We start from the raw sequence: 26,512 nt of genomic DNA, 5'->3' as shown, positions 1-26,512 counted from the left end.
AGGATTGACATTTACTCCCAAGGTTAGACATACATGGAGGTATTTGGTGTGGTTTTGTTGAATATTCAGCTGAAGAAAATGCCACTACTGGATTGAAGGGGTTTTTTTTCTTTCTTTGAAGATTTCAGATTTTCATTTCTTCTTTAAATATTTCTCACTTCCCTTTATTTGGTTAGAATTTCTTGATGACTAACTAGAGGAATCACAGGCTTGGTTGTGGATTTCATACAGATCTCTGAATGTTTTGCAAAACCATGTTGCAACTCACATTTAGCATTCACACAGGACTTTATATTTTCTTTTTTTGCAGTCGAGGGTACTGGGGATTGAATTCAGGGCTAGTCGTCCACTGAGCTACATCCCCGGCCCTATTTTGTATTTTATTTAGAGACTGGGTCTCATTGAGTTGCTGAGGCTGGCTTTGAACTTGTGATCCTTCTGGCTCAGTCTCCTGAGCTGCTGGGATTACAGGTATGAGCCACTGCACCTGGCTAGGACTTAGTATTTTCAAACCTGTTGAATTTAAAAATTAGAATTTTTACCTCTTCTGATTGTTAAAGTTAGAAAAACTGAAGAACATTTAATACACTTCTCTAAACAAACAAAGCATATTGCTCTCTGAGTGGTCAAGTTATTCTGCTATTATCCAATGTTGTGCCTATTTTAACATGAATATTCCATTTCCTTGACACTTTAAAGCTTGAGTCACTGAAGCGTCACTGCCCATTTGTTCAAAATAGAGGCACTGTCACTATAAAAATGCTGTACCAAATATTTATGTACGTATATAGTGTTTTTAGCCTAGTTTATGTATGTATATAAGGGTTTTTAGCTGTGCTAAAAACATCTCACACACATCTTGGCACAATTACGATACAGGTGATAGTGATTTTTAACTATCATGCTTAATTTTTTTCAGCATGTGAGAATGTGGTGATAGTTAATCAAACTTACGGCATCTTGGAGAGCATAAATTACCCACATCCTTACTCTAAAAATCAGCGTTGCAACTGGACCATCCAAGCAACAAGGGGCAACACGGTGAACTACACGTTTTTAGCATTTGAGTTGGAAGATCATACAAACTGCTCCACAGATTATTTAGAGGTATGTATTCTGAAACTCAATAAATCAGTGCACTTTCAAATCAAAGTAGAACAGCCACTTAGAAGTCATCATGCATTTTAGGATCAAACTCCTAACCCTGCCCGAACATCATAAACCACCCATGATATTTGAATAGGCGTATTTCATGTCTGTTCACTACCTAATCTTAACATTAATCTATTATATTATGTATGCAAAGAAATACATATACTTTAGGCTTCAGTGTAATTTTTTGGACTAATTGATCCCTTATTATTTAAATTTCACAGTACATTTTGGTTGTTGTTTCTATGTCTGTTCTCCAGAAATAAGAGACAAGAAATATGTTGGATTATCTTGGATTTATTTAATGCCTAATTAGTGGGAACAAAGTATCATGATTTTGATTCTTATTTTTACTTTAAAATTTAGGTTCCTTTCAGTTCATTTTCTTTTTATTATAATCAAAGTTTCTATTTTTATAAAAATGATTGCCAGTAACATTTATTCAACTTTCTCTATGCAATGCTATGCAATAGAAGTTGTTTGAGTATTAGGAAACCTAAAATATGAGGTAATCTGCTATTGTTATAAGGAGATATTTTATTTATTAAAGCTTTTTTTCCCTGACTTGCATATGTAGCTTTTAAGGTTATAGTTGAAAAGTTAGGCAACTCCCTATTTTACTTACTTCACTATTATAGTTATTCATTCATGTATAAAACTTCATGTTATAGAAACATTAATTTAGATATAGAGTTTCTATTTTCACAATAAAACAATTTCATTCAAGTGATTTACATACATTTTAACAACTATTTTTCATCATTAATAAAATCACTTTTTGAGTCATCAAATATATCTTTATTTTCATGTAAGAAATATGTAATACTATTAAATTTCATATTGTTTTCATCTTTCCCACCTATCCACACAACAGTGATTCAATGTAGTTCTGTGATTCAAGTTCAAGGTGATGAGTGATTTTTAGAATTCTTAGTTGCCAACACTTTCAACATCTAGTACTCATAACTCTTAGGCCATATTCCCATGGGGAAAAAAATACTCTTTGTAAAAAAATTTTCTTTCCAATCTTACTAAAATTCTAGAATGGTTGCAGTTGTTTTCAGTTAATATTTTTTTCCAAATAGTTCTTTTGCTTATTGAAACAAAGAGAAACACCACTACCTTAAGAAACTGAGGGCCTAAATATAATGATATTCCTTTCTTTTCTTTTTTTCTTGCTTTTCAGGGGTAATTTTTTTTTGGAGTGGGGGTGCATTTACTAGGGATTGAACTGAGGGACACTTTGCCACTTAGCCACATCCTCAGCTTTATTTTGTATTGTATTTAGAGACAGAGTCTCACTGAGTTACATAGCGCCTCACTTTTGCTGAGGCTGGCTTTAAATTCATGATCCTCCTGCCTCAGCCTCCTGAGCTGCTGGGATTATAGGCATGCACCACTGTGCCCAGCCAGGAGTAATTTTTTTGATTAAAAAAATCTTATTTATATTCATAAAAGTAGAGTATTATAGAAATAGTAAGCTTAGTGTTTACCAGTCAGTATTCTATGAAAATATGACATGGCATGGAACAAACTTAAAATCATGAACTTGGCAATGGTTTTAAAATCCACCTTTCTTGATCTACAGTAAGATGGACCTCACAATGTGCTTACCTGGAGCAGTCGTTGTTTTCTTCACATGGTGACAAGTTACTTTGAAAGCCCCTTGTTTGTACCACAAGCATTGCAGCGGATCATATCTATTTTTACCAGTTGTGACTATTCTTATGCCCAACTGACTTGTGGGCTTCATGAAGGGATGCATTGTCTCCTTCCAACTGTAACCTGAGCACTTATACATTGGGGCATTAGAGGAGTTCCAGTGGTACTGATTAAATTGAATATCACAGTCACATTTAGTACCCGTCTAATGATAGCGATAATTAATAAGAAAGAATTGAATTCCAGATTGGCCTTTCTAGAAATCCCTGCATGTTCATTTCAATCCTACAACTTTGAGCATAAGCCAAAATAAAACACATCACCTTGCAGTGGATTGCATGTATAACAACATAATAGCTACCCTCATGGTGATTTGATGATGTATATGGGGAAGGCTAGAGAGAAGACAAAGCTTTTGGACTCAACTTTACAGGAGACGTTGGCACAGAGAGTGGGGAGGAAATGAGGTTCATTTTTTCCAGGAACTGGACTCCACTTCTCTGGACTCACTTAATGATAGAATGGTTACAAGAAAAGCTCATCAGGTAATTTTTGGAGGCGTTGGAAGACTCAAATAAAAAAACAAATTCTTGTTCCAACATTACAGAGCAGTTAGAGGCCCCTGTCGATGATGTGTCTGTCGTGTTACAAGCCATTTCTGTTGTGCAACACTGATGGTGAAAGCAGCAGAAACACAGAATGAGAACCAGAAGTTCAGAAAAGCTTTCCAAAGAACGATATTCTTGCCAGAGAGAAGCAGGAGATCTTTTTTCCATCTCTATAAGCCAAGGGGCAAGACCAGAGCAATAGCTACAATGGCTGGCCTAGCATGGAAATTTTTAAAGCACAAATAGCCATTTAAGCAGAGAAAAATCCCAAGCACAAAAATCTAGTTCCCATTATGTTAATAACTTGTAGTTAAAAATTTTTTTTCCAAGTGACTTAGCCAAGCGCCAATTGAGTGAGTTACTACAGCCAGAATTCAGTTATTTTGAATTAATACTGAAACTATAAAAAGACTTGATTAGGTGCTGGTCAAACACTATGCCTAACTTTGCTGAGAGGTGTGGGTTGGTAAAGATCCCACTGGGTACCAAACCCTTCCCTCATTGTTTTGTCTTCTGGACAGATTTGGAAATAAAATATTCAGTGATAGAAAGAGTCAGTTACTTAAAAGAGCAAAACTGAATTGCTCATTGCAATTAGAAATCAACCTTAAAGTATTCTGTTCGTATTTTACATATTGATTTCACTTTTTCATTTGCATCTGAGCCTGAGTTTCCACGTGGAAGAGGAGGTTTCTAATAGTGACTGAGTGTGCAAATGGAAGTGATGGATTTGGGAGAAAACGGCACAAAGATAGATGAAAACCCAGGGTAGGTGTCCGGACAACAGAGAGCAGTGTGAGATGAGAAGAGGAAATCTAAGAGGTTACTATGGTATGGAAGCCAAGAGAAGGGAGGATAACGGAATGGGACAGCAATCAAGGTAGTGAGATGCTCCAGCGCAGTAAACGAGAGGTCAGGATTGGGAAGTGTTTCTTGGGGATTTGTGTGACTGGACAGAGCAGTCTTTGTGGGGTTGCAGGAGGCAGATCACATTGTGAAGAAGCCGGAAGGAGTTAGGCATAGACTGAATCTTCTGGAACAGACCAGAATGGAGTAAGCTGTGGTCTCTCTCTTCAGGGCTCACGGTTCCTATCTCTGACTGGTCCTCATGTGCCAAGTTTTCATGGGACATGTTCTTCTACATGTTCTCTTTAGGTCACTGTCTCCCCAAATGTGACCCCCAGAATTGGATGTCACACTCCCACTGACCTGCTCATGACCAAGAAGTTTAGGACTCTGTTACCTGATTCAAATACTTCAACAACAAGTTGAAGTTTAAATGGGGTTTATTGTTAACCAAGTTATAGTGCTTATAACTATGTCAAGACCCAGAATCTGCAGGTCACTTTGTGGGAATCATTATGGCCTTATGTAGTTAAAAAATCTAAAAGGATATTCTTCCTAGTAGGTTATACTTACTTTTCTGAGAATTCTATCATCTCATGATCCTCATTCATTGCTCTTTTAAAACATTATTTATTTGCATAAAGACTCATTGGCCATTGGCCTATTATTTCTCCAGAAATAATTGATAAAATTGTCATGCAAGATGGCACCTATTTTAAACACTCTGAAGTCACAGATTCTTTTGGGCTAAAAGGGATCAATTTATTAAATATCTTTGGAATAGTCGGTACTTAAATAAGTCAGTAATCATAGCTAATATTTCTTGAATATATATTATTTGTTGGATAATTCTTATAGCAGTGCTTTAATGTAGGAAATATCAAGTGAAAAAAGTGAGGGAATTACAAAGATTGTAGGTGGCAGAATCAGGCTGTATACCAGGCACTGTGGCTCTCTTGTCCATGACACCTAGCATCCCATGAACTGTCTTTCACACCTTTCTGACACTCTCACAGGGTTCACAGGGGACTGTCCGTGAACTACCTCTCTCTTCTGACATTCTCACGAGGAGAAACATATGCTGCTTCAATGTGACTTCTTCCTAGAAGAGGCCATGTACCATAATGACCTTTTTCTTTGTACATGTCAGCACATAATTTTTAGCATCTGATTTAGCATTTTTTTCCAAAAAATGAATGGCAATCTTACTCATCTGGGAGATTCCAGAACAAATCTTTTCTACATTTTGGAAGATAGAACATTTTCCCTATAGATCTTTGGCAGTTCTCCTGGCTTTCACTGTTCTGGTTTCTGCTCTACACTCAAACTGAGCCATGTGGAAAGGCTTCGTGTTTGTGGAGGGATTGATTGTGAGGATAGTAAAAGACCTTGAGACACACAGGAGGTGCTGAGAAGCCAGGAAAGGCCCAGACGGAGGCAGCTAGGTGGACTCCAGTCTCTCTCTTTTCTTAAAGCTCGGTTGCTTCTCCCTGACTGTTTCCATCTCTCTCTCAAAGGCTTCCTCTCAGTTTCCGCAGCTACGTGATTCTATCTTCAACGTGGCCACTGCAGCCATGATGTCTCCTGACCATGTATCTCAGGCACTTACAACCAACAGAATTTTCCCTTGGTGACAAATTCCCAGCTCAGGTGGCTTCTCTTTTTGAAAGCAAAGTTGGGGATCTGGCCTGTGAACCCCCCGGGCAGTGTGACCAGCTCTGGCTAGGAGCAGTGAGGTTGTACCCTTTGCCTGCTTTGCTTACAGATTGTCTGTAGGCTGAGGCAGAATGCTTTCGAGCAGGGCCATAGTTTCTGCTGGCATGTGGAAACAATTTTTTAAACATCCAGGAATTCACCAGATGACAAAATTAGTTCTGTAATGACTGTACCTTTTAGTAGTGCAACATGCAATTCAAGGGAGCCTGGGAAAATGCACTTAAAGGAATTGACCATTTTATCCTCAAAACTGAAATTCCAGTTTCAAAATCAAACCAGGCACGTTTCTCCCTCTTCTTCATCTTGTTATACTGTCTTCTGCAAGCATTGGTCTAATCCACATGATTATGATTTCACCTTAATCATAGCTTTAAAAAATAGACACTTGCCAGGATCAGTGGCAAATGCCTGTAATTCCAGAAACTCAAGAGGCTGAGGCAGGAGTTTGAGGCCAAGTTTGAGGCCAGCCTCAGCAATTTAGTGAGACTCTCGGCAACTTAGCAAGACTCTGTCTCAAAATTAAAAAATAAAAAGGGCTGGAGATGTAGCCGAGAGGTAAAGTGCCTCTGGATTCAATCCCCAGTACGAAAGCAAAACAAAAATTCTTTTTTATAAATGCACTGTTTTCCAAAACTCCGCTAATTTGTATCTGTGCTCATACAATGGGCAGAAAGTTTCTTAGATTGACATATTCAGCTGTTTCCCTAAAAGTTACTTCTCACTTGGTTGTCAGAATTTAATTTTTTAGAATCTGTCATTTCTTTTGATTCTTCTTTTTCTCTTATGTTTCTTTTTCATTTTATTTCCTTTTTTAGACCCATAATCTCCTATTTTATTTTTAAGTATGAATTGCCAAAACCTTAAACCCATGGTTGATGTGTTCAGCCATCATAGGCCCTCAGGCCAATTGATCACTTGGCAGATGGGCATGTGGATGAAAGCTGCTTAGCTCAATAGTCAGGAAGCAGAAAGGGTGGGGGGAGGAAGCCAGGAACAAAATATAGTCCCCAAAGACACACCCTCCACGACCTATTTCCTCTAGCCTCCCCCACCTGTCCTCAGTTACCATACAGTAGTCCATTCAAATTATTAATCCACAAAATGGATTAATCACTGATGACATTAGAGTCCTCACAACCCAGTCACTTCCTAAAAACCCAATCCTGACCCTTGCGGTATTGGGAACCATGTTTTCAACACAAGTTTTTAAAGAACATTCCAAAAACAAACCATGACATTCCCAATACTTTGGTCACTTCCACATTATCAATCAATACTTTGCCAGCCAGAATTAGTCCAGAGTAGCATCTTTCTTCACTATTTTCTTTACTTTCAGAGAGAGAATAACATACAGAATTCATCCTTGTATATCCTTTTTTTTTTCTTTTTTTGCCACAACAGTGCCAATACATTTCCTTTCTAGAAGACTGCAGTCTCTACTGAGGAGGTAGCTGATGGTGGAGGGTAATGTCCCTTTTACTAGCTACTAAATCTGGCCACATTCCAATATCACTTGAGAATCTTGTTAGAAAAACATATTCCCAGAGCCCACTCCAGGCTTGATCCTACCCCCTGGAGATTCCAGGGGAGCAGGCCTCCCACAATTCTTCAGTCAAGCACTTGAGGCCACCTCCACGGTTAGCCTATTTTATCTTCACTTTAAAGCTCTCTCCCATTTTAAAGTTCTCTCTCTATTTTTTTTATTAAGTATCTTCTTGACATATTATTTTATGCATAATTAAGTATTTCTTTTCAAATAGGTCTTATTTTTCCATTGCTATGACTTATCCTAATCCTGGTGATACAGCATTATTTTACTTATCTCATCATGTAAACAATGTCAGATTGTACAATTTTTGTAATTTTTTTTGAGAGAGAGAGAGAGAGAGAGAATTTTTTAATATTTATTTTTTAGTTTCCTGTGGACACAACATCTTTATTTTATTTTTATGTGGTGCTGAGGATCAAACCCAGTGCCCTGCGCATGCCAGGCGAGCATGTTACCGCTTGAGCCACATCCCCAGCCCCAATTTTTGTATTCTATTTCTGCACTTTCTCCCCTCTTTATTTATTTGGAATCTTTTCCACTATCGTCTTCCATCTCATCCTCTCACACCTTACTGTTCCTTCCCCTTTTTCCCCTGTGGCAGTCTTCAAGTCCTCTTGATGATGTCAGGGACTTCTGTCAAACGCATTTCCCTCTAGTCTTTGTAAGATGTATTTCATCTCTTGCCAAATTCTTGCTGATGTCATCTTTCTTGCCAGATGTTTAAATCATTATTTATTTCACTCCCGTGAATTTTTTTCTCAGTTGCAAAATAATGCATTTCCAGTGAAAGAATGGACAAAGCACATCACCCATGTCCCTAAGTCTTTCAGTTCAATGCCAGTGTCTTCTATGTTTGTAGTCTCCGCAACATTTTCTACACCTCTACTGTGAAACATCTGGCCTATGTGATATTGTAATTAGTTATGGAAATACTAGCTCTTATTAGGGAAAACTGATGCTTAATACAACCCAGGTTTATTTCCAATCACATCAGAATCGAATATTGGTGTTGCTAGACTTCCATGTGGTGATTCATGAATTCAGACAAAGGAAAAGTCAATTTGGGGGAACCACATAGCTGTCTCTACCACAAATGTAGGTAGATGTTTCATAAATGTTCCAATGTGTTTGAGAAATGCCAAGTTAAACACAATTAAATAGGGTTTGCTGTCTGTTGGCTGTGGGACTTATTCAAGCTTCCCTGTCCTAAATATCCATTGTTCATTCATTCATTCCATCAGCCAGTAGAATACATTTTAAGACACCTACACTGCGGAAATATAACTTCATCATCAGTATTCATTGTCATCATGGAACAAACACAATTATCAATTTATCACACAATAATAATTTACTATAGGCTTGGTTAAGTTTTGTGGGGGAGAGATAAAGGGCGGTCTGAAGACCTGAGACCAAGCTGATAGGTGGGTCAGGGACAGTGTCCCTGCCGAAGAAGGAAGCATGGAAGAGTCACTGTAGAAAGTTGTGTTTGAGGACCTGAAAGAAGACAGGCTTCCAAGAGGTCAGGGCCCTGGACAGAAAGAGCCTGTGGGCAGGTTGAGAGCATCAGTGACTTCCCACAGAGCAGCCGGAGGTGTTTCAAGGTTGTGAGCAGAGAAGTAGCATGATCAGATTGGGACTTTTAAAAACCAGAACTCTGGCTACCAGAATAAATTGGAGAGAAGTAACATATCTGTGCAAATCGAGTAAAGAGACTACTTCAGATCAGGTGAAAGAGATGTGGTCTTTCCTTTGCATGGAAGAAAATTGATGAAATCAAAAGCTGGTAGGAGATAAATTTGAAAGAGATGAATGAATGATTGGATGATCATGGGGAGTACACAGTGAAGGAAAGGAAGACATCAGGATCCAGCCTCATAGAACTGCACGCAGGGACAACAATAAAGACAGACATTTGTCCCCTCAGGAAGGAAACTCTGTGGGGAACACTGAAGGCAAGTTTCCAAGTAGAATTGCCTTTGAATTTTAAGTAATTGACATCTATTAGACATTTGCTTTCCTTAGAGCATGCTCAGGGAAACACTCTTCTAGACATTTTCCAAAGTTTATTCCATTTTTATTCTCATATAAATAAGCATAACTTTTAAAGTTCATGAGGTATTAAATTTCCCCTTCACATCTAAGATGTTTATTTTGAGAACTGCAATACTATTTTCCATTCATTAAATGTCTTCCATGTGCTAGCCACTGTTAGAGAGTTCGATAGATATTATTGCCTGTCATCACAATAATCCAGTATATTATGCATATTTAATACAAAGGAGATCAGGATGACACTTCCAAGAAGAGATGGAGCATGGGGTCATGCTCAGATCTCTATCACCAGCATCTGGGCTCTGGAGTCCACCTGAGTTCAAAGTTGGACTTCCCATCACTACCTTTGGTCCTAGGCAAGGAATTTAGCTTCTTGCTGCCCCAGTTTTCTCATATGTAAAATGGGGGCAATCATTGCACCAACTCATAAAGTCGTTATAAGATTAAAGAAGATAACTTGCCCACCTTGCAAGAACTGTACCCAAGAGATGTTTATTATTTTTCTCCCACCCTGCTTCTGGAGAGAGCTTATTAATCCTACTTGGCCATTCAAAGTCTTCTTGGACATTTAAAGAAGTTTTTTCTCATCTTTAAAACAATCTCTCCTCCCCACTCTTTGGAAGTGCCCTTTCTGCTCCTCCTGACCTGTGAGTCAGGGGCAGTGGCTACTCAGCTGCTCAGTAGCTCCCACAGTTCAAAGTTGGCTCTTTCTTCTCTAGGTTCCCTTACTCCATGCACTCATCTCTTGATAGAACTTAGACTTCACTCTATTCCTTCTGGATCTGCTCACAGGCAGATTTCTTCCATCCATTTAAAGATGTTTGCATTATCCTCTCTAATAAGGGAAGTATAAACACATGTTTGTGTTTGCAGCACGTATTACTGGTGGTCACGTAAGGCTTAACAGCTTCCATATAGAATCCAAGAACAATTGCTCAGTTTCCAAGTTCTTGGGTTAAGATAAACCACAGCCTTTAGTTCTGTATTGAAAACAGCACCAGAAACTACTCTTGGAGGGAGTCATTGCTAAAATCAGATCTGCTTAAACCAGTTTCTTCTATCTGCTGACTGGTGGGGGATGCTAAGAATAAAGATTTAATCCCTTAGTACTCCTAGAGAATGCCACAGCACCCAAGGCACCTATCAGAAGGGATCTTGCTCAGTCTTCTCTACATCTGTTTGGTATAGTGTAGTACTTCAGAAGGAAGATTCTGGAGCCAGTGTGCCTGTATGTAAACCCAGGCCTACCCCTTACTAGATTGGTGACCTTAGGTGAGTTATTTAGGTTCTGCATGTCTCTAAAAACTGGGGTAAGGACTGGAGCAGTGGCACACAACTATAATTTCAGTGACTCTGGAGACTGAGGCAGGAGGATCACGAGTTTAAAGCCAGCCTCATCAAGTTAATAAGACCCTAAACAACTCAATGAGATCCTGTCTCTAAATAAAATATAAAAAAAAGGATCTGGGATGTGGCTCAGTGGTTAAGCCCTCCTGTCCTCCTGTTCAATCCCTGGCACCAAATTAATTGATTAATTGATTGATTGATTTTTAAAATGGGAATAATTGAGTTAATAATGTCAAGAGTCAGAACAAAGTCAGGCACATTGCAAACACTTATATAAATGTTCACAGCCATTATTTCAACTGATGTAATTCAGAGAAATTCAGAGAGTATCCAGTTCTTCAGGCTGAGATATAATTAATAGTTAATAATAATTAATAGTTAATTAGTAATTACTAGTTCTTTTCTCAAGACACTTAATTTTCCTTTTGCTTTCTGTCTCCAGCCTGCTTCCTTGATACATTTTGGTACTTCTAAGGATAAATGATAAATAATAAACTTATTTTAATCCACTTATTTTGCTGGAGGCTCTATTAAGAAATACATTGAAAGCTGCACAATGACACAGGTCTGCAATTCTAGCCACTCATGAGGCTGAGGCAGGATAATTGCAAATTCAAGGCTAGCCTGAGCAACTTAGTGAGACCCTGCCTCAAAATAAAAAATAAAGAGGGCTGGGGATGTGGCTGAGTGGTAAAGAGACTCTGGGTTAAATCCCCAGTATCCACCCCTTCCCCCTGCAAAATTGAACTACTAACCCTCTACATACTCTCAGTTTCCAGAACTTTAAATGGAGATAACTATACTACCTGCATTATGGAGCTGCTAGGAATTTTAATTTAGAACTTTTTGCAGCACAGAGCAACTGCTAATAAATATTATCTATTATTATTTCAACATGAACATAATTTTATGAATTATTTTCTGCTCTCTGAAGCATTTTGCAGTACAGAAAAAGCGATGGTTTCCAGAACAGCCTTCCCAACTATGATTAACATAGATTAACACAAAGTGGTTTCATGCCCCTGTATTGAAAGCTGGCCTCCCTCCCCTGCCTCCCAGTTTTCCTACAAAAGCCCTGAAGGTACCGTTTGAATCTGAGAAGTACAGTCGTTAAAATCTCACTTGCTAGTTGAGAGAAATGCAAAGAAGCAAAAGAGACTTTGTGTCTGAGCAGTGGTGTGTCTGAGCTCAAGCTCATTATCATGGTGCCTTAAACACTTCCTGGACAGATGAGTCATGCTTCCTGGAACTGTCTGTCAAAGGAAGTTAGCTTCTAGGACTCTGGCCTCTTTCTTAGAGCTCAGAGATAAGCCCTTACAATTCTGAGGACAGCTGCAGTTCTAAAACATAAAGAGTAGCAAGAATATACTGAACAATTCAGTTTACATTTTAATACCAGATAGAAGTCTAGCACTCTACTGGAATGCTCTGCCTTCAAAAGAAGTTTAGAATGAAGTGTATTTGTTAGTGTATCCATTAGTTAATTAAGCCCTAGTCTTTGCAGTGTCATTAAGTGTGGCAAGAGGCATTTTATAAAAAATGCTGGCTCCAAAGTTACCTGGGTAAAATGTGAACTGTTTAATTACAAATAATTAAAAAGGGAGATGTTTATCTCAGTGTGATCAAAATCCCATCCTGTTTCAAAAAGAAATGCTAATTTTTTTCTGAGCATCCCTGGCAATGAAGAATTTTCATGTGTTTGCATTAATTTGGTGCTGTTAGTGAGGGAAAGGCACCAGCCTTCAAAGGAGAGCTTTGGGACTCAAAGAAACTCTGTTTCTGCTCTCGGTATTTGCTCAAACAAGAATAAACAATAATTAAACTGACAACTTCCAAACTACCTTTAAACCAGTAATGATCCCATCACATGCTCCAAACTTGGAGTTGTTCTATCCTTCTGTCTCCCTTCCTGGTTTGTTTTCACTTTGCCTTCTTCCTCTGGCAGGCCAAAGTCAGCAAATTCACATGGAGTCCCTTCTGCCATCTAAACAGGCCCTGATATGAGAAAGAATGCATTGGGTCCAATGATGACTTTTAAATATTGGTAATCATTATTGTGACTTTTGGTTAACTACCTCAATTTTCTACTTTCTAAATTGGAATATTTGGGGGAAAAAATAATGACATCGTTACCTTTCAGTTTCCACACCATTTATTTAATGGGCTTTCCCTTCTCTTGCTGACTTGGAAAAGGGCCTGGGTAACAGGACTTTAGGTCTCTCCAGCTCAAGGTTCTGGGATTTCATGTTGTTCTATTACCCAGATTGTTCTGTATTCAACAAGTCCATGTGCAGCTGATGGGGGGGCTTTTAGGAAGCAGAGTAATACTAATAATAAAATGGTTAGTGTTTCTCTGTGGGTGAGACAATTGGTGGAGGAAAGGCTGCAGTTTATGGAACAAAGTGTCCATTTGTACACAAGAGACCACTGTTGGCTTTTTCAAAGCATTTCACTTACCACTGGGGAGGGAGGGAATTAGGCACTCAATGTGCCATCAGTGGCTATCAAAACTTACCTTGATAGGAGGTCTTTAGTCCCTGAACATCTAAAGGAATTATTTTTGAAATATATAATTAGCCTGGGCTGGGAATGTGGCTCAGGCGGTAGCGCGCTCGTGTGGCATGCGTGCGGCCCGGGTTCGATCCTCAGCACCACATACCAACAAAGATGTTGTGTCTGCCGAGAACTAAAAAATAAATATTAAAAATTCTCTCTCTCTCTCTCTCCTCTCTCACTCTCTCTTTAAAAAAAAATATATATATATATATATAATTAGCCTAATTAATAATATAAACCTAGTTTCGATAGAAAAGAGATATGAAGGACAAAATGATTTTAAACTAATGCTGAAGCAGATTATCTTATATGATAACATTTTAATGAACTAGTGTTGATGTATGATCCTGAGTTAAAAGAGATTATGGAGGTAGACAGCATAATATTGTTAGTAGACCAGCTGGGTATCTGATAGCTTAAAAGGATATGAAATTCTAAGCTTGGAAAAACATTAGCAATGCATATTTATATTACTCTGCCCATAGGTCCCCAAAGGTAATGCTTTAAAAATAAATTTATCTAATCACAAAGGAATACATAGTTATTGCAAGAAATTGGAAAAACAGAAAAACTTAGCTGTTTTAAAAAGAAGTTATAATGCTATCAGTATTATTTGATGCTATTTATTTGCTGTGGTTTCTCTGCATATATTTATTTTCTTTTAACATTCAAAGATTATTTTGTACATATGATCCCAAAATGACTTATTTCTAGTTTGTGGACTTATTTATTTGCCATGTTATTTTCAGCATTACACACTCCACTGTCACCGTGGAGCCACCAGCTCCTACCACCAAACACTTAGAATCGTTTAAATTTTTGCTGTTATAAATAATTATGAGATTAACATCTTTGCATTTAAATGTTTGCCCATACCCGTGATTAGACATTGATTTAAAAAATGAAAAGACCAAAATCAGGCTTTGTGGCTTCTAGTATGAGTAATGCACAGAAAGCAGAAATAAACACGTAAGAGTGGGTAACAATTATCACACAGAAGGGCGACAGTATGGTCTGGGTTTGAGACAGCTCTCTAATTCAGAGTCACACAGAGAAACTCAGAATGTGGTCTCTTAAATGCGGTGTTCCTGGCTCTCATGAAAAGCCCAGCATTATGAGTAATTATTAATTTTAGATGGATATTTCATATTTCCTGCCCCACCCTGTCAGCACATGGCAGTATGGCTTCTTCTGTGACTGGAGAAAATGCATGTAAGCCTGTATAGGAGAGGTACTTGTGAGTGACATGGGTCTAGCTGAGTGAGGGAAGGGGGCTTGGCCTCCCCGGGGTCATCATCAAACCCTCTTGGGCCTATCACTCTTGCTTGACTGCCTTTCTCTTGCACCTTAGCCTAATTTACCCTCTTCAACTTAGTTTTATATTCACCCTGCCCCTTGGGGCTCCTCATCCACAGTGGGAACCCTGTACCCTGCTGTGTGATTCTTCTTTGACTCTGTGCTGTTGTTCCAGGAACATTTCAAAATCTTTAAAATTCAAAGCAAGCTGTGAGTGTTCGGGGTTTATTAAGGTGTGTGTAAACTGCAGCAACACCACACTTGAGCCTTATTCTCATGAACCAGCTCCACAGATCCTGCTACAGTTGTGGTGTGGAGTTAGGAAGATCTGAGCAGGCTCACCAAGAATTCGCCACCCCTTTTGGAGCTCCAGTAATTAAGGCTCTGGAGCTGCAGGGTGGGGCAGGCCAGCAAGGGGAGAGGAGGCTGCAACAGGAAAAAACACCCGTTGCTTTAGCATGTAGGGCCACTTTTCTTACCAATTGATTCTCCCTCACCCACCTCACCATGGTAGCTGTGAGAGCTTCTGATTTCCTATTCTCTTTGCTCCCATCCTCTGGCCTGATCACCATCCTCCCTCAAAATCCAACACATTCATCATGCTTATCTCTGTCCCACTCAGGATGATTTGCATTGGGCTGAACATCCAGCACGTCAGGCATGGCCTCAGTGTCCACACAAAACCAGGTTGTCATAGCAACACACTGCAAGTAGGGGCTGTCCATTTCCTCGTTTGATTCATTGCTTCCCCATCGGCCCTGCCAGTGATCATTTCTGTGAAGTGTTTTATATGAGTCAGCCTCAGTTCTCTATACTCATCATATTTCTTTTCTCAAAGCTATTTTGGGGGAGTTTCTTTGGAAAGAATGCTGGTTCCCTTTGCCTCTGCCCAAAAGTTAGAATAACATTTCGAGCACATTCTACATGGCAGGCCTCATTCATACTAAACCTTGTTACATAGTTTGTCTCATTTGTCACAACCTTATGAGGTACGTGCCATGATGATGCCAAATTCATAAAGAAAGTAATTTTCACAAGATTATGTTCTAAGCACATTTTAGAGCTAGACTGGAAACCCTGCCCTTTCATGACCAGTTTGACTATACTCTAGTATGACCCTGTAAGTGAATGATTTTTCTGCTTCTGTTTAAGATATAATCTTCTATCAGTTACCTGATTTCAAAAGCCTCCTAGGAACTCTTCGAGTCTAATTCTCATAAATACAACTAGCTTCTTTACATTGACTAGAATATTCCCTGCCATGATGGTGGATTCACTACTATACCCCAAATTCCTCCTCACAGCAGATGAATTCTTTTAATTATCTATTTAACTCTAAAGGATAAAACTTTTGCTGGAATCGTTAAAGGCTGCTAATAGGAAACGGGCTGATTTTTTTTTTTTCTGGAAGTTTCTCCTATTTTAGTGATCATCTAAAAGAAACTTTAGATTCACTTCTTCTATGTGGACTATGTTAAAGTTTTGAACTGCAAGGCCCCTCCCCCCTTTTCTCATTTTTGCAGCCTGGAGTGTGCAAGGATTCTACCGTGAACTATGACCCCCCCCCAGTCCTAATTTTTAAAATTAATCTTCCATTATTGAAAAAAAAAAAGAATTTCCTACCAGAAAAACTTCTAGGAAATAAGAAAAAATACTTAGAAGAGGTCTGAATTAGGTCTGAATTACATTTCAATCTGAAATAGAAAGGGCTGGCTGGGGATGTGGCTCAGTGGTATAGCACTGGCCTAGCAAGTGTGAGGCCCTGCCTTCAATTCGTAACACTGAGGGGGGCGGAAACTGAGTATTTACTCACTGTGATTCTAAAATGGGTTTTTAAAAAGCCAATGTATACATCTGTTGCTCATTTGGACAATTAATTATAATTTTCAGTCACTATAGTTACAGATTTTTGAAGTCATGAAACAACAACAAAGAGATACTTTATTTCTGTTCTTACAATTCCTAAAGTTGACTTCTCCTGAAGGAATAGGTAGAAGTGTATGTTAGGTGGGTCTGGGTCTTTTCTCCCTTAGAACTTGACTTCCAGGGATTCCTAAAGTTCCTACAAACAAAACCCTTCATCTTGAGAGAATTGGACTATCTCTGCCCATGATTGACCACACTGTGTCTTCAGTTTTATTTGTATCTTCTACCTTGTTTGGGTCCTTAATGTTTAGAATGTGTCTATGGATCATTTCATACTGCAACCAGAGTCTAAAGTCACTAATGATCTAATGAAATATATTTTTACAAATTATCAACTCCCTGCCAAGGAAGTGGGTAGACATTGGTAAGTGTGGCTTAGGCAAGAGATTTCCTTCCTCTTTGTGTGTTCTAAGAGTGGTTAAGATATTGGGGGCCTGGATTGGGGTAAGGAGGAATCTAAGCCACAAAAATTTTGAGTAGTCAGTCTCCTTAAGAGAAAAACGAGAAAGATTCTACACAGATTTTATAGTGTACAATCTCCACCTTGGTAGATATATTTAATGGCTTTAATGGCCAACTTGAAAATGTAATTATCATTTCTGTATTTAAAAAAATATATCTCTAAATATCATTATACAGATTAGATCTGCATATTCAAAGTAAGAATCTCAGTTGTTCCCTTCTTAGTTTCTTCTAGTTTCCTTTAAATGAACTTAGCTAGAAATTCAAGTATTTTTCACTCAGTGTAGATTTCTGGCTTTCTACAAGTAGAAGAAACCAGGCTTTTACTAGGTCCAAGCTGGCAAACTTGCCAGTAGTCTCGCAATGAGTCACAGCTGGAATGTCCTGTGGTTAACATTCTGCTCTGAAAACAGAATCAAGAGCAGCAAGACACCAACAGGTTTCCATGGTAACCTGTATTTGTGTACTTTGAAAAATGACTGTTACTTTTTGTGCGGTAAATTTACGCGGGAATGAATTGTGAAGGTTGACGTTAGCCATCTGTGTGAATATACACACAAAAAAACCCTGATTTAATTAAGTGTAAATGTTAAAAGGACATAAAACCGGGGGTATGGGGTTTTTTCCCCTCTCCTGGAGGTGTTGTTCTACACTAATTAATTCATTAATTTATTTGACATTATATGTCAGCGTTTTCAAGCATTTATTGGATATTTATTTCAGTGAATCATTCCTTCCCCGCCAAAGGCAAAAAGAAACTAATTGTCATTCATCAGTGTTCCCCAAACCCACCGCCTTTGCCCCCCACCCTCTGATCCATTCACAACGTGTTATTTAAGATCACTGAACAGCTAGGAGGCAGGGCTTTCCTTCCATGAAGTAATCCCACCGGAAGGAAGGGGGGAAAAAAATCCCCTCATAGTCATGTGAAAATGTCACATCTTTTAACCTTGCCACACTGGGAGGCAAAAAAACACTGCATTGTTCATGACCTTGAGGAGAATCAAAATATGATTCCTCAATGTTTTGCCTCCAGTACTTTGTAAGATTCATGGAGCTTGGGTGTATATGGAAATGTTACCTTCATTTTTGTTGGATAAAGATGAAATCGTTTCAGCTTTGTTCACTAAAACTGCAATCCAGAGTTCAGAATGAGCCCTTCAGGGTGGAAGATAAGAAAGTATTTTCTTACTTTTTATGTTTCTACTTGGGAACAGAATGTTTATTTATTTATTTATTTATTTTGTCTTTGGTTTCCAAGTGGACTTCATGTAACAGACTTAATAAAAACTCTGAAGCTGAGACACCCTGCAGTAAAGCAGTGATTTAGAAGCACAGAGATTGCAATGGTGGCCTCCCCGCCACCACTTCACCCCTGCATTAGAGGGGTGAAGCCTGAGCTCTGAGCTCAAGGACTTTGTTTTTCTTTTTAAAAATGTTATGGCTTGTTATTGTTTCCCCCCTGTATTCTCCCTCCCTCATCATGGCTTAATATGTACAACATCGAAAACTTGATAAGAAACACACGTTTTTGAAGCAGTAGTTTTGTTTTGTTTTGTTTAAAGAAAACTAAAGTGATAAACCTAAAAAACACAGCTCATCTTAATTCAGTTTGCTGACAAAGCTTAGATTTCACACTGAGAGGTGAACAGAATGGATGTCTCAGTTTCTCTTTTGAAATCTCTGCTGACCTTCCCCCAAATCTCACCAACATGTGTGCCTGATAAATAGCTAAGAGACCTCAGGGAGACAGATCAAGATTTAGAAATCTGATTTATTATGACCTTGGACAAGGCTCCACCTCGTTCCCCTTTCTTTCTTTGATTTTTAAATATATTTTTTACTTATAGGTGGACACAATACCTTTATTTTATTTATTTATTTTTTATGTGGTGCTGAGGATCAAACCCAGCACCTCATATGTGCTAAGCAAGCACGCTACCACTGAGCCACAATACTGGTTCCTTTTTCTATGAAGTGGCCACAAAGGTTCCAGACCCCTTCCTGCCTACCAGGATTAGGCTAAAATTGAGGACTGTATGAAGCTAATGCCTATCTAGCTATATAGGAGTCAAGGAGTAGTGCAGATTAAATCCTTAAATGCAGTTGTAGGGAAATTGTTGTGCCCATTCATTGGAGATATATTGAGAAACTGCCCTTTAATGCTCTGCTCTAGGTGGAGAGAGGAAAGCCAGAGGTATTCTGTCTTGTAAGAATCCACAATCAGTTAGGGGCAACAAGAGGCCTCCGCTGTGACTACAATGCAAGATAATGCGACCATTTGCACATGAAAGGCGCTAAAGGGTTTCAAAGGAAAACTCAATTTATGCCTGAGTGTGGGGATTAGGGACGCTTCACAGAGGTACTCTGTAAAATTTGGTTATAAAGTGTTCCATACTTGATATGTTTCAAACTAGTTTTTATCATAACATTTCATTAAATCAAAGTGATTTAGTCAGTTTGCAAGTTACTGAATCCAGTTACCCACTGATAATGTAAACTCACATATAGTCTTACATATATACATACTTTTCAAGAGACTATTCAAGGAAGGTCATGCATCTGTCCTCAGATATTTTCCATTTTAAGGCCACAGGAAGCTAATCCCAAGGGCAACTGGAACAAAGTGTTTAATGTGGACATCAAAGGGACTAAGAGAAATTATAATGATCTTCCTCAGGAGAAGCCCAACCTTTTGGACTGGCATTGTCTTTCCCAAGTAAAGAGAGACGGTTTTCTTGTTTGTTAATTTTTAATTTGGAGATCTGTGTTTGATGAGGTTATTCAATGATGCAGATAAACGGGGTGCACAACAGTTTGTAGAAATACCTCCATGAAAAAAAAAATGGGTAAAGACCTCATCAGTCTAAACATGAAAAAAAAATCTTTAGCCTCAAGATCCCAAAGTAATAAAAATAACCCAAACTAAGACAATTACTCAAAGCACAACTTTTCACTATCAGTTATAAAAATAATAGGAGTCATAACTGACAAAATTCCATTGAGAGAAACATCTGTAAACAGCAGGTGAGAGGGTAATTTATTATAAATTCTCTGGTGTGAAATTTAATACTAGTATAATAAGAGCCACAAAAGATTATATTCTGACTAATTCCCTTTATTGGAATGTTTTTAAAGAAACATTTAAACATCGAATATTTATACTGCCAAAATTTAGTAATATGTTAAATGAACAAAATCAAATGAGAATGCAAATCCTGCATTTAATGCCACAGTTAAAAATGTTTACACAGACTATTTATTGACATGCTTGGTGAAAAACAGAATATAATTAGATATGTAGCCCAAACTTATACAGACACACATACCTGCACAAATTTATTATATGTGTATCTATAGACAGATAGATACACATACTTGTACAAGTGAAAAAGATTGACCAAAATAAATTTCTAGTACTAACAATTATCTTCAGTGTGATTAATCTTTATGTTTTTCTTTTTCATACCTTCTTAAAATGTCTGTTGTTGTTTGTTTGTTTGGTAAGGGGGATTGAACTCAGGGGCCCTTAACCACTGAGCCACATCTTCAGCCTTTTTTTTTTTTTTTTTTTAAATAGGTTTTCCCTAAATTGCTTAGGGCCTTACTAAGTTGCTGAGGCTGGTTTTGAATTCAGAATTCTCCTGCCTCAGCCTCCAGAGTCACTGGGATTATATGCGCACATCACTGTGCCTTGCTCTAAAAAGTCTTGGTTTTTTTTTTTTTTTTTTTTTAAGGAGAGAAGGAGAGAAAGAGAGAGAGAGAGAGAGAGAGAGAGAGAGAGAGAGAGAGAGAGAGAGAATCTTTTTTGTAGATGGACACAACACAATGCCTTTATTTTTATGTGGTGATGAGAATCCAACCCAGGTCCCGCCCGTACTGAGCGAGCGATCTACCGCTGAGCCACAATCCCAGCCCAAATGTCTTGTTTTTTAAAAAGATTTTTTGGTGCATTACAGTTATATATAAAGCTGGGTTTGCTTTGATAAACCTATACATGCATGGAATGCAATTCGTTTTATTTCAGGCCCCTGTACTTCCTCTTTTCCTCTCTTTCTCCCTCCTCTGTTCCTCTTCTTCTACCCTACTGGTCTTCCTTCTGTTTTTTTTTTAATTGTTTTAAAATTAATAATTGATTAATTAATTGGTGTTTTATAGATATACATAAAGGTGGACTGTGATATATTTATATAGGAACATAGGATAATTTGTTCAATTTCATTCCTTAGTTCCTCCCTTTTCCAATTCCTCCTGTCTTCACTCAACCCCCTTCCTCTATGACACTGATCTCTCTTCTGTTTTCATGAGATCTGCCTGCTCCTCCTTTCCTCCTTATTTTACTCAAGCTTCTGCATATGAAAAAAAAATTAATTCTTGGCTTTCTGAGTCTTGCTTACTTCACTTAGCATGGTGTTCTTTAGTTCCATCCTAAACTGTGTGATTTTTTTTACAGTTAATAAGGGTTTTATTGACCAATTTATAATTTAAAATTATAATAGCTGCTATTCATTGAGCATCTTTTATGTGTCAATATATGAAGGCAGCTCATTCAGCCCGCCGTTCTGTACCTGGATTATATTTAGACTTGCTGCATTGACATAAAACTAAAATTAACAGTCAGATTTCCAAATTTATTGGCCTTAGGAATCAGATTCATCTCCAAAGCCCTCTTTACACAAATTTCTATTCTTAAGTTAAGCCTCCTGTATCCAACCCACTTCAGCAGATTTTCCTTACTTTGAAGCAGGAAAAGTTTTTGCTACACAAATACACTTGGTCTTTTTCCTTCAACAAACCACATGAAATATTGTTACACTGGAAAATGTTTCTGATTTCAGCTCTATGATGGATCAAATCGGATTGGGCGCTACTGCGGAGCAAACATTCCCTTGCCAGGGAGTACCACAGGCTCCAAACTTCAAGTGCTGTTCCATACAGATGGGGTTGGTCATCATGAGAAAGGATTTCAAATGCAGTGGTTCATTCATGGTAAGTCCTGTGCTGATCTTTACTGTATTGTAGTTGTTGCTTAACCAAGAATTGTTCCCTTCCCAATTCTGTCCTTAGAAACAATATCATCAACACCTAAGGCAACCAAAGTAGTAATTTAGTGCTAGGTAAGAGAATGTTACTGTTTTTCTCAGACATTGGTAGAGGTTGAAGAGTTAAATTCTTTTAAAAAATTATTTTTAGTTGTTGTTGGACACAATACACTTATTTATTTATTTATTTTTATGTGATGCTGAGGATTGAACCGAGTGCCTTGCACAGGCTAGGCAAGTGCTCTACCTCTGAGTCACAATCTCAGCCCCAAATTCTTTTTTTTAAATGTCCAATGGGTATTTTTATTTTTAATTTTTTAAAATTAATTAATTTACTTTAATTAGGCATATATGACAGAGAATGCATTTTGATTTATTGTATGCAATTGCAGCACAACTTTTCATTTCTATGGTTGTACATGATGTAGTGTCATGTCATATGTACAGACATACATGTACCTAGGGTGATGATGTCCATCTCATTCCAGCATCCTTCCTGCCCCCATGCATCCTTCCTCCCCTTTCTCCCCTTTGCCCAATCAAGTTCCTCAATTTTTACCATGCCTCCCCCATCCCTGTTATGGATCAGCATCCACTTATCAGAGAGAACATTCGACCTTTGGTTTTTTGGGATTGGCTTACTTCACTTAGCATGATATTCTTCAGCTCCATTCATTTACCTGCAAATGCCATAATTTTATTCTCTTTTAATGATGAGTAATATTCCATTGTGTGTATATACCACAGTTTCATGCTTTATTCATCCATTGAAGGGCATTTAGGTTGCTTCAGAAAGAGCAACATTCTGAGAGGGTTCAGAGAGGAGAGTGATGTCAAAGATGGAAAGAATTTGGATAGCTGCTTAAGTAGGCACAATGATAAATGCCTTTGAGAAAGAAGGAAGCCCAATGAAATGTGTGTATTTGGGTATAGCAAGCACACTGCAGGGTGGGATGGGAGTTTTGCAGGTACAACAGTAGCATGAGACCTAAAGCCCACCTTGACATTAAGCAGAGGAAGAAAGATAGGGACACATCAGAGAGATCTGGGAAGGGGAAGAGTGGAGCTGAGGGGAGGAACAGGGCAGAAATTTATGCTGAACAAATGAAGCCAGGTGTGCATTGCACCTGCCAAACAGGGTAGGGGCCCATTGGAGCCCACCGACATACTGGAAAAGTCACTTTTGTGTTTTATTTTATTTTTGGTATTGGAGATTGAACCTAGGGGTACTTCGCCACTTAATTATGTTCCTTTTTTAATTTTTTTTTAATTTTGAGACAGTTATTTCTAAGTTGCTGAGGGTTTCACTAAGTTTCTGAGGCTGGCCTCGAACTTGTACTCCTCCTTCTTCAGCCTCCCAAGTTTCTGGGATTACTACCATGCCTGGCTGAAAAGTAAATTCTTAAAAAATGTGTTCCTTTTAAATATACATGACAGTGAGTGCATTTTAACATATTATACATACATGGAGTATAACTTATTCTAATTAGGATCCTATTCTTGTGGTTGTACATGATGTGGAGTACCCTGGTCATGTATTCATATATAAGGATAGGAAAGTCATGTCCAATTCATTCTACTGCTTCTCCTATTCCCATCCCTCCACCCTTCCCTTCATTCCCCTTTATCTAATCCAGTGGACTTCTGTTTTTCCCTCCCCACCCCCTTTATTGTGGGTTAGCACCTACATATCAGAAAGAACATTTGGCCTTTGTTTTTTGGGGGACTGGATTATCTCACTTAGCATGATATTCTCTAGTTCCATCCATTTACTGGCAAATGCTATAATTTTATTCTTCTTCATGGTTGAGTAACACTCCATTGTATATATATATATATGCACTACATTTTCTTTATCCATTCATCTGTTGAAGGACACCTAGGTTGGTTCCATAGCTTAGCTATTATGAATTGAGCTACTATAAACACTGATGTGAGTGCATCACTGTGGTATTCTGATTTTAAGTCCTTTGGGTACAGGTCAAGGAGTGGGATAACTGGGGCAAGTGGTGGTTCCATTCCAAGTTGAAAAGTCATTTTTAACAAGACATCTGAGACTTCAAGACTGATGTCCTGTGGGTCAGAGCTGAGGTTCTCAAAATGTGGCCCCCAAGAGCAGCAGCAGGATCACCAGGAACTTGTTAGAAATGCAAATTCTTGGACCCCTGCCAGAACTGTTATGTTATAAACTCTAAGTTAGGTCCAATAATCTGTGTCTTAACTGGTCTCCCAGAAATTAAAGTTTGAAAACCACTAATCTAGGGTGATCCATCCCTTGTGGATATTATAGCTGCTCTTCTCAACCAAGATATTAGGACTCATTGGTTTATTTCAGTCAGTGGAAGGGAGAAATGGAATTGTGATACAATACCTAGAATCAAGCAAAATCACACAGTTGTCTAATCTGTGGTCCTATGGTCAAAACTGGAGGTAAACCTAAGTGTGCTGTGGTTGGCTCATGGGAGTCTCAGAGCTACACACCAGTGCCTGTTACAGATACCCTGTTTATTAGGACATAATACTTTTCATTTACAATGGGTTTATATCCCAATAAACCCATTATAAACTGAAAATATCTAAGTTACTGAGGATTTCACTAAGTTGCCGAGGCTGCCCTCAAACTTGTACTTCTCCTTCCTCAGCTTCCCAAGTTTCTGTGCTACCAAATCAAATATGCATTTAATACATCTGATCTGCTGAACATGGTAACAGCCTAGCCTACTTTAAACATGCTCAAAACATATTAACCCTAAAACTGGGCAAAAATCATCCTACCTGTAACATCTATTTTGTTATAATAAAGTGTTGAATATGAAATTCAAAATTCAAAGTATGGTTTCTATTGGATGCTTATCACTTTCACGCCATCATATTAAAAAAATTTATTAACTCAAACCCTTGTAAGTCAGGGGACCATCTGTATATACTTAAAAGTGTTGGATCTTCTGAGGTTACAAATACTAAGTGTATTTCTGTTAAAATGTAAGTATGAGGTTCTCAACATTTAAAAACAGTCAGTGGTGATCCACAGAGATTCTTGTAGCTTAAAACATAAATGATGAATTCCTAAGGTAAATAGGCTATGATAATTAAGTTCTAGATTTTCCTCTTCATCAAGTAGGCAAGTTTAATCTTAGAATGCTCAACACTTTGGACTATTAATGTGAAAGAATTGGACCAATTCATTGCTACAGCATAGTCTTTAGTACTCTGGATTCAGAAACATGGTTATGATTCTAAGTAAACCTGAGACAATATGAGAGAACATAGAAAGGACAGAAAATCTTGGAAAATAACCCATTTTTCAATGGCTAGGGATATTCTTCTCCAGAGCAGTGTTCCTTAGTTTTTTCATGTGCACAGAATTGCTCCCTTCTTTCCTTCCTTTTTTCTTTTTCCTCTCTCTTTTTCTTTTTTGCTGTGCTTGGGATCAAATCCAGGGCATTATACATATGAGGCAAGGACTCTCCCACAGAACTATACCCCCAGCCCTCACTGGGCATCTTGTAATAAGAAAGGTTCGGCGTTGGGGATGTGGCTCAGCGGTAGCGCGCTCGCCTGGCATGCGTGCGGCCCGGGTTCGATCCTCAGCACCATACACCAATAAAGATGTTCTGTCTGCCGAGAACTAAAAAAAGGATAAACATTAAAAAATTTAAAAAAAAAAAAAAAAAGAAAAGTTCTGATTTAAGAGGCCTGTGAACCTGCATCTCTAGTAGGGTCCCAAGTGATGCCAATGGTGCTGCTCTCTGGACCTCACTTTGAGGAGCAAGGCAAGAACAGATGCGAAGCCCGGAGAAATGAAAGGCAGGAAGGCATTATCCTTATGACTGATGAATCCTGAGGTGTTCCAAGGGCACATTGTCCTAACAGTTTGTTTAATAGCAGTAGGATGGTAACTGTGATCCCTGCAAGCTATTTCAAAGCTACAAAGGGGAGGAAACTTCCCCAGGGGAGAAGTTATGAAGGGAAGTGCTCACCTGGGCTCAAGATCTCAGAAGATGTCCTAATCCTGGAGCCATATTGGAATTACCAAGAAGTTTCAAAAAGTACCCATTCCTGGGTTCCAACTCCCAGAGCTGGGATTCAGTTGGTCAGTGGCTGATGATGGATAAATTTTTAAAGACTCCCTAGGTAACTTGGCCTTGCAGTCAGGATGAGTTTCAGAAGCAGTGATTTTGCTGGTTGTATCTTGCTGCCCAGGCTGTGTGGCCATATTAGCTCCTGGCCTCCCTGAGAACCTGATCAAATGGTCCTTGTTGGCTACACCCAAAGGACTGTATCACTGGGTTCTT

General features: G+C 38.5%; 1 protein-coding gene across 1 annotated transcript in view; it reads left to right on the top strand.

Annotated features, from left to right (window-relative positions):
* Cubn (cubilin) overlaps positions 1-26,512 on the top strand; it is a 280,054-nt gene that overhangs the window by 81,141 nt on the left and 172,401 nt on the right. Inside the window, exons 27-28 of the mRNA XM_026408130.2 lie at positions 920-1,107; positions 22,014-22,164. Coding sequence (XP_026263915.2) covers positions 920-1,107; positions 22,014-22,164 — 339 coding nt within the window. The remainder of the gene's footprint in view (positions 1-919; positions 1,108-22,013; positions 22,165-26,512) is intronic.

The sequence above is a fragment of the Urocitellus parryii genome, chromosome 9 (genome assembly GCF_045843805.1).
Source record: "Urocitellus parryii isolate mUroPar1 chromosome 9, mUroPar1.hap1, whole genome shotgun sequence".
In the NCBI taxonomy this organism is placed as follows: Eukaryota; Metazoa; Chordata; class Mammalia; order Rodentia; family Sciuridae; genus Urocitellus; species Urocitellus parryii.
Note: the sequence above shows the minus strand (reverse complement) of the source record. Positions and strands in the feature narration are given on the sequence as shown.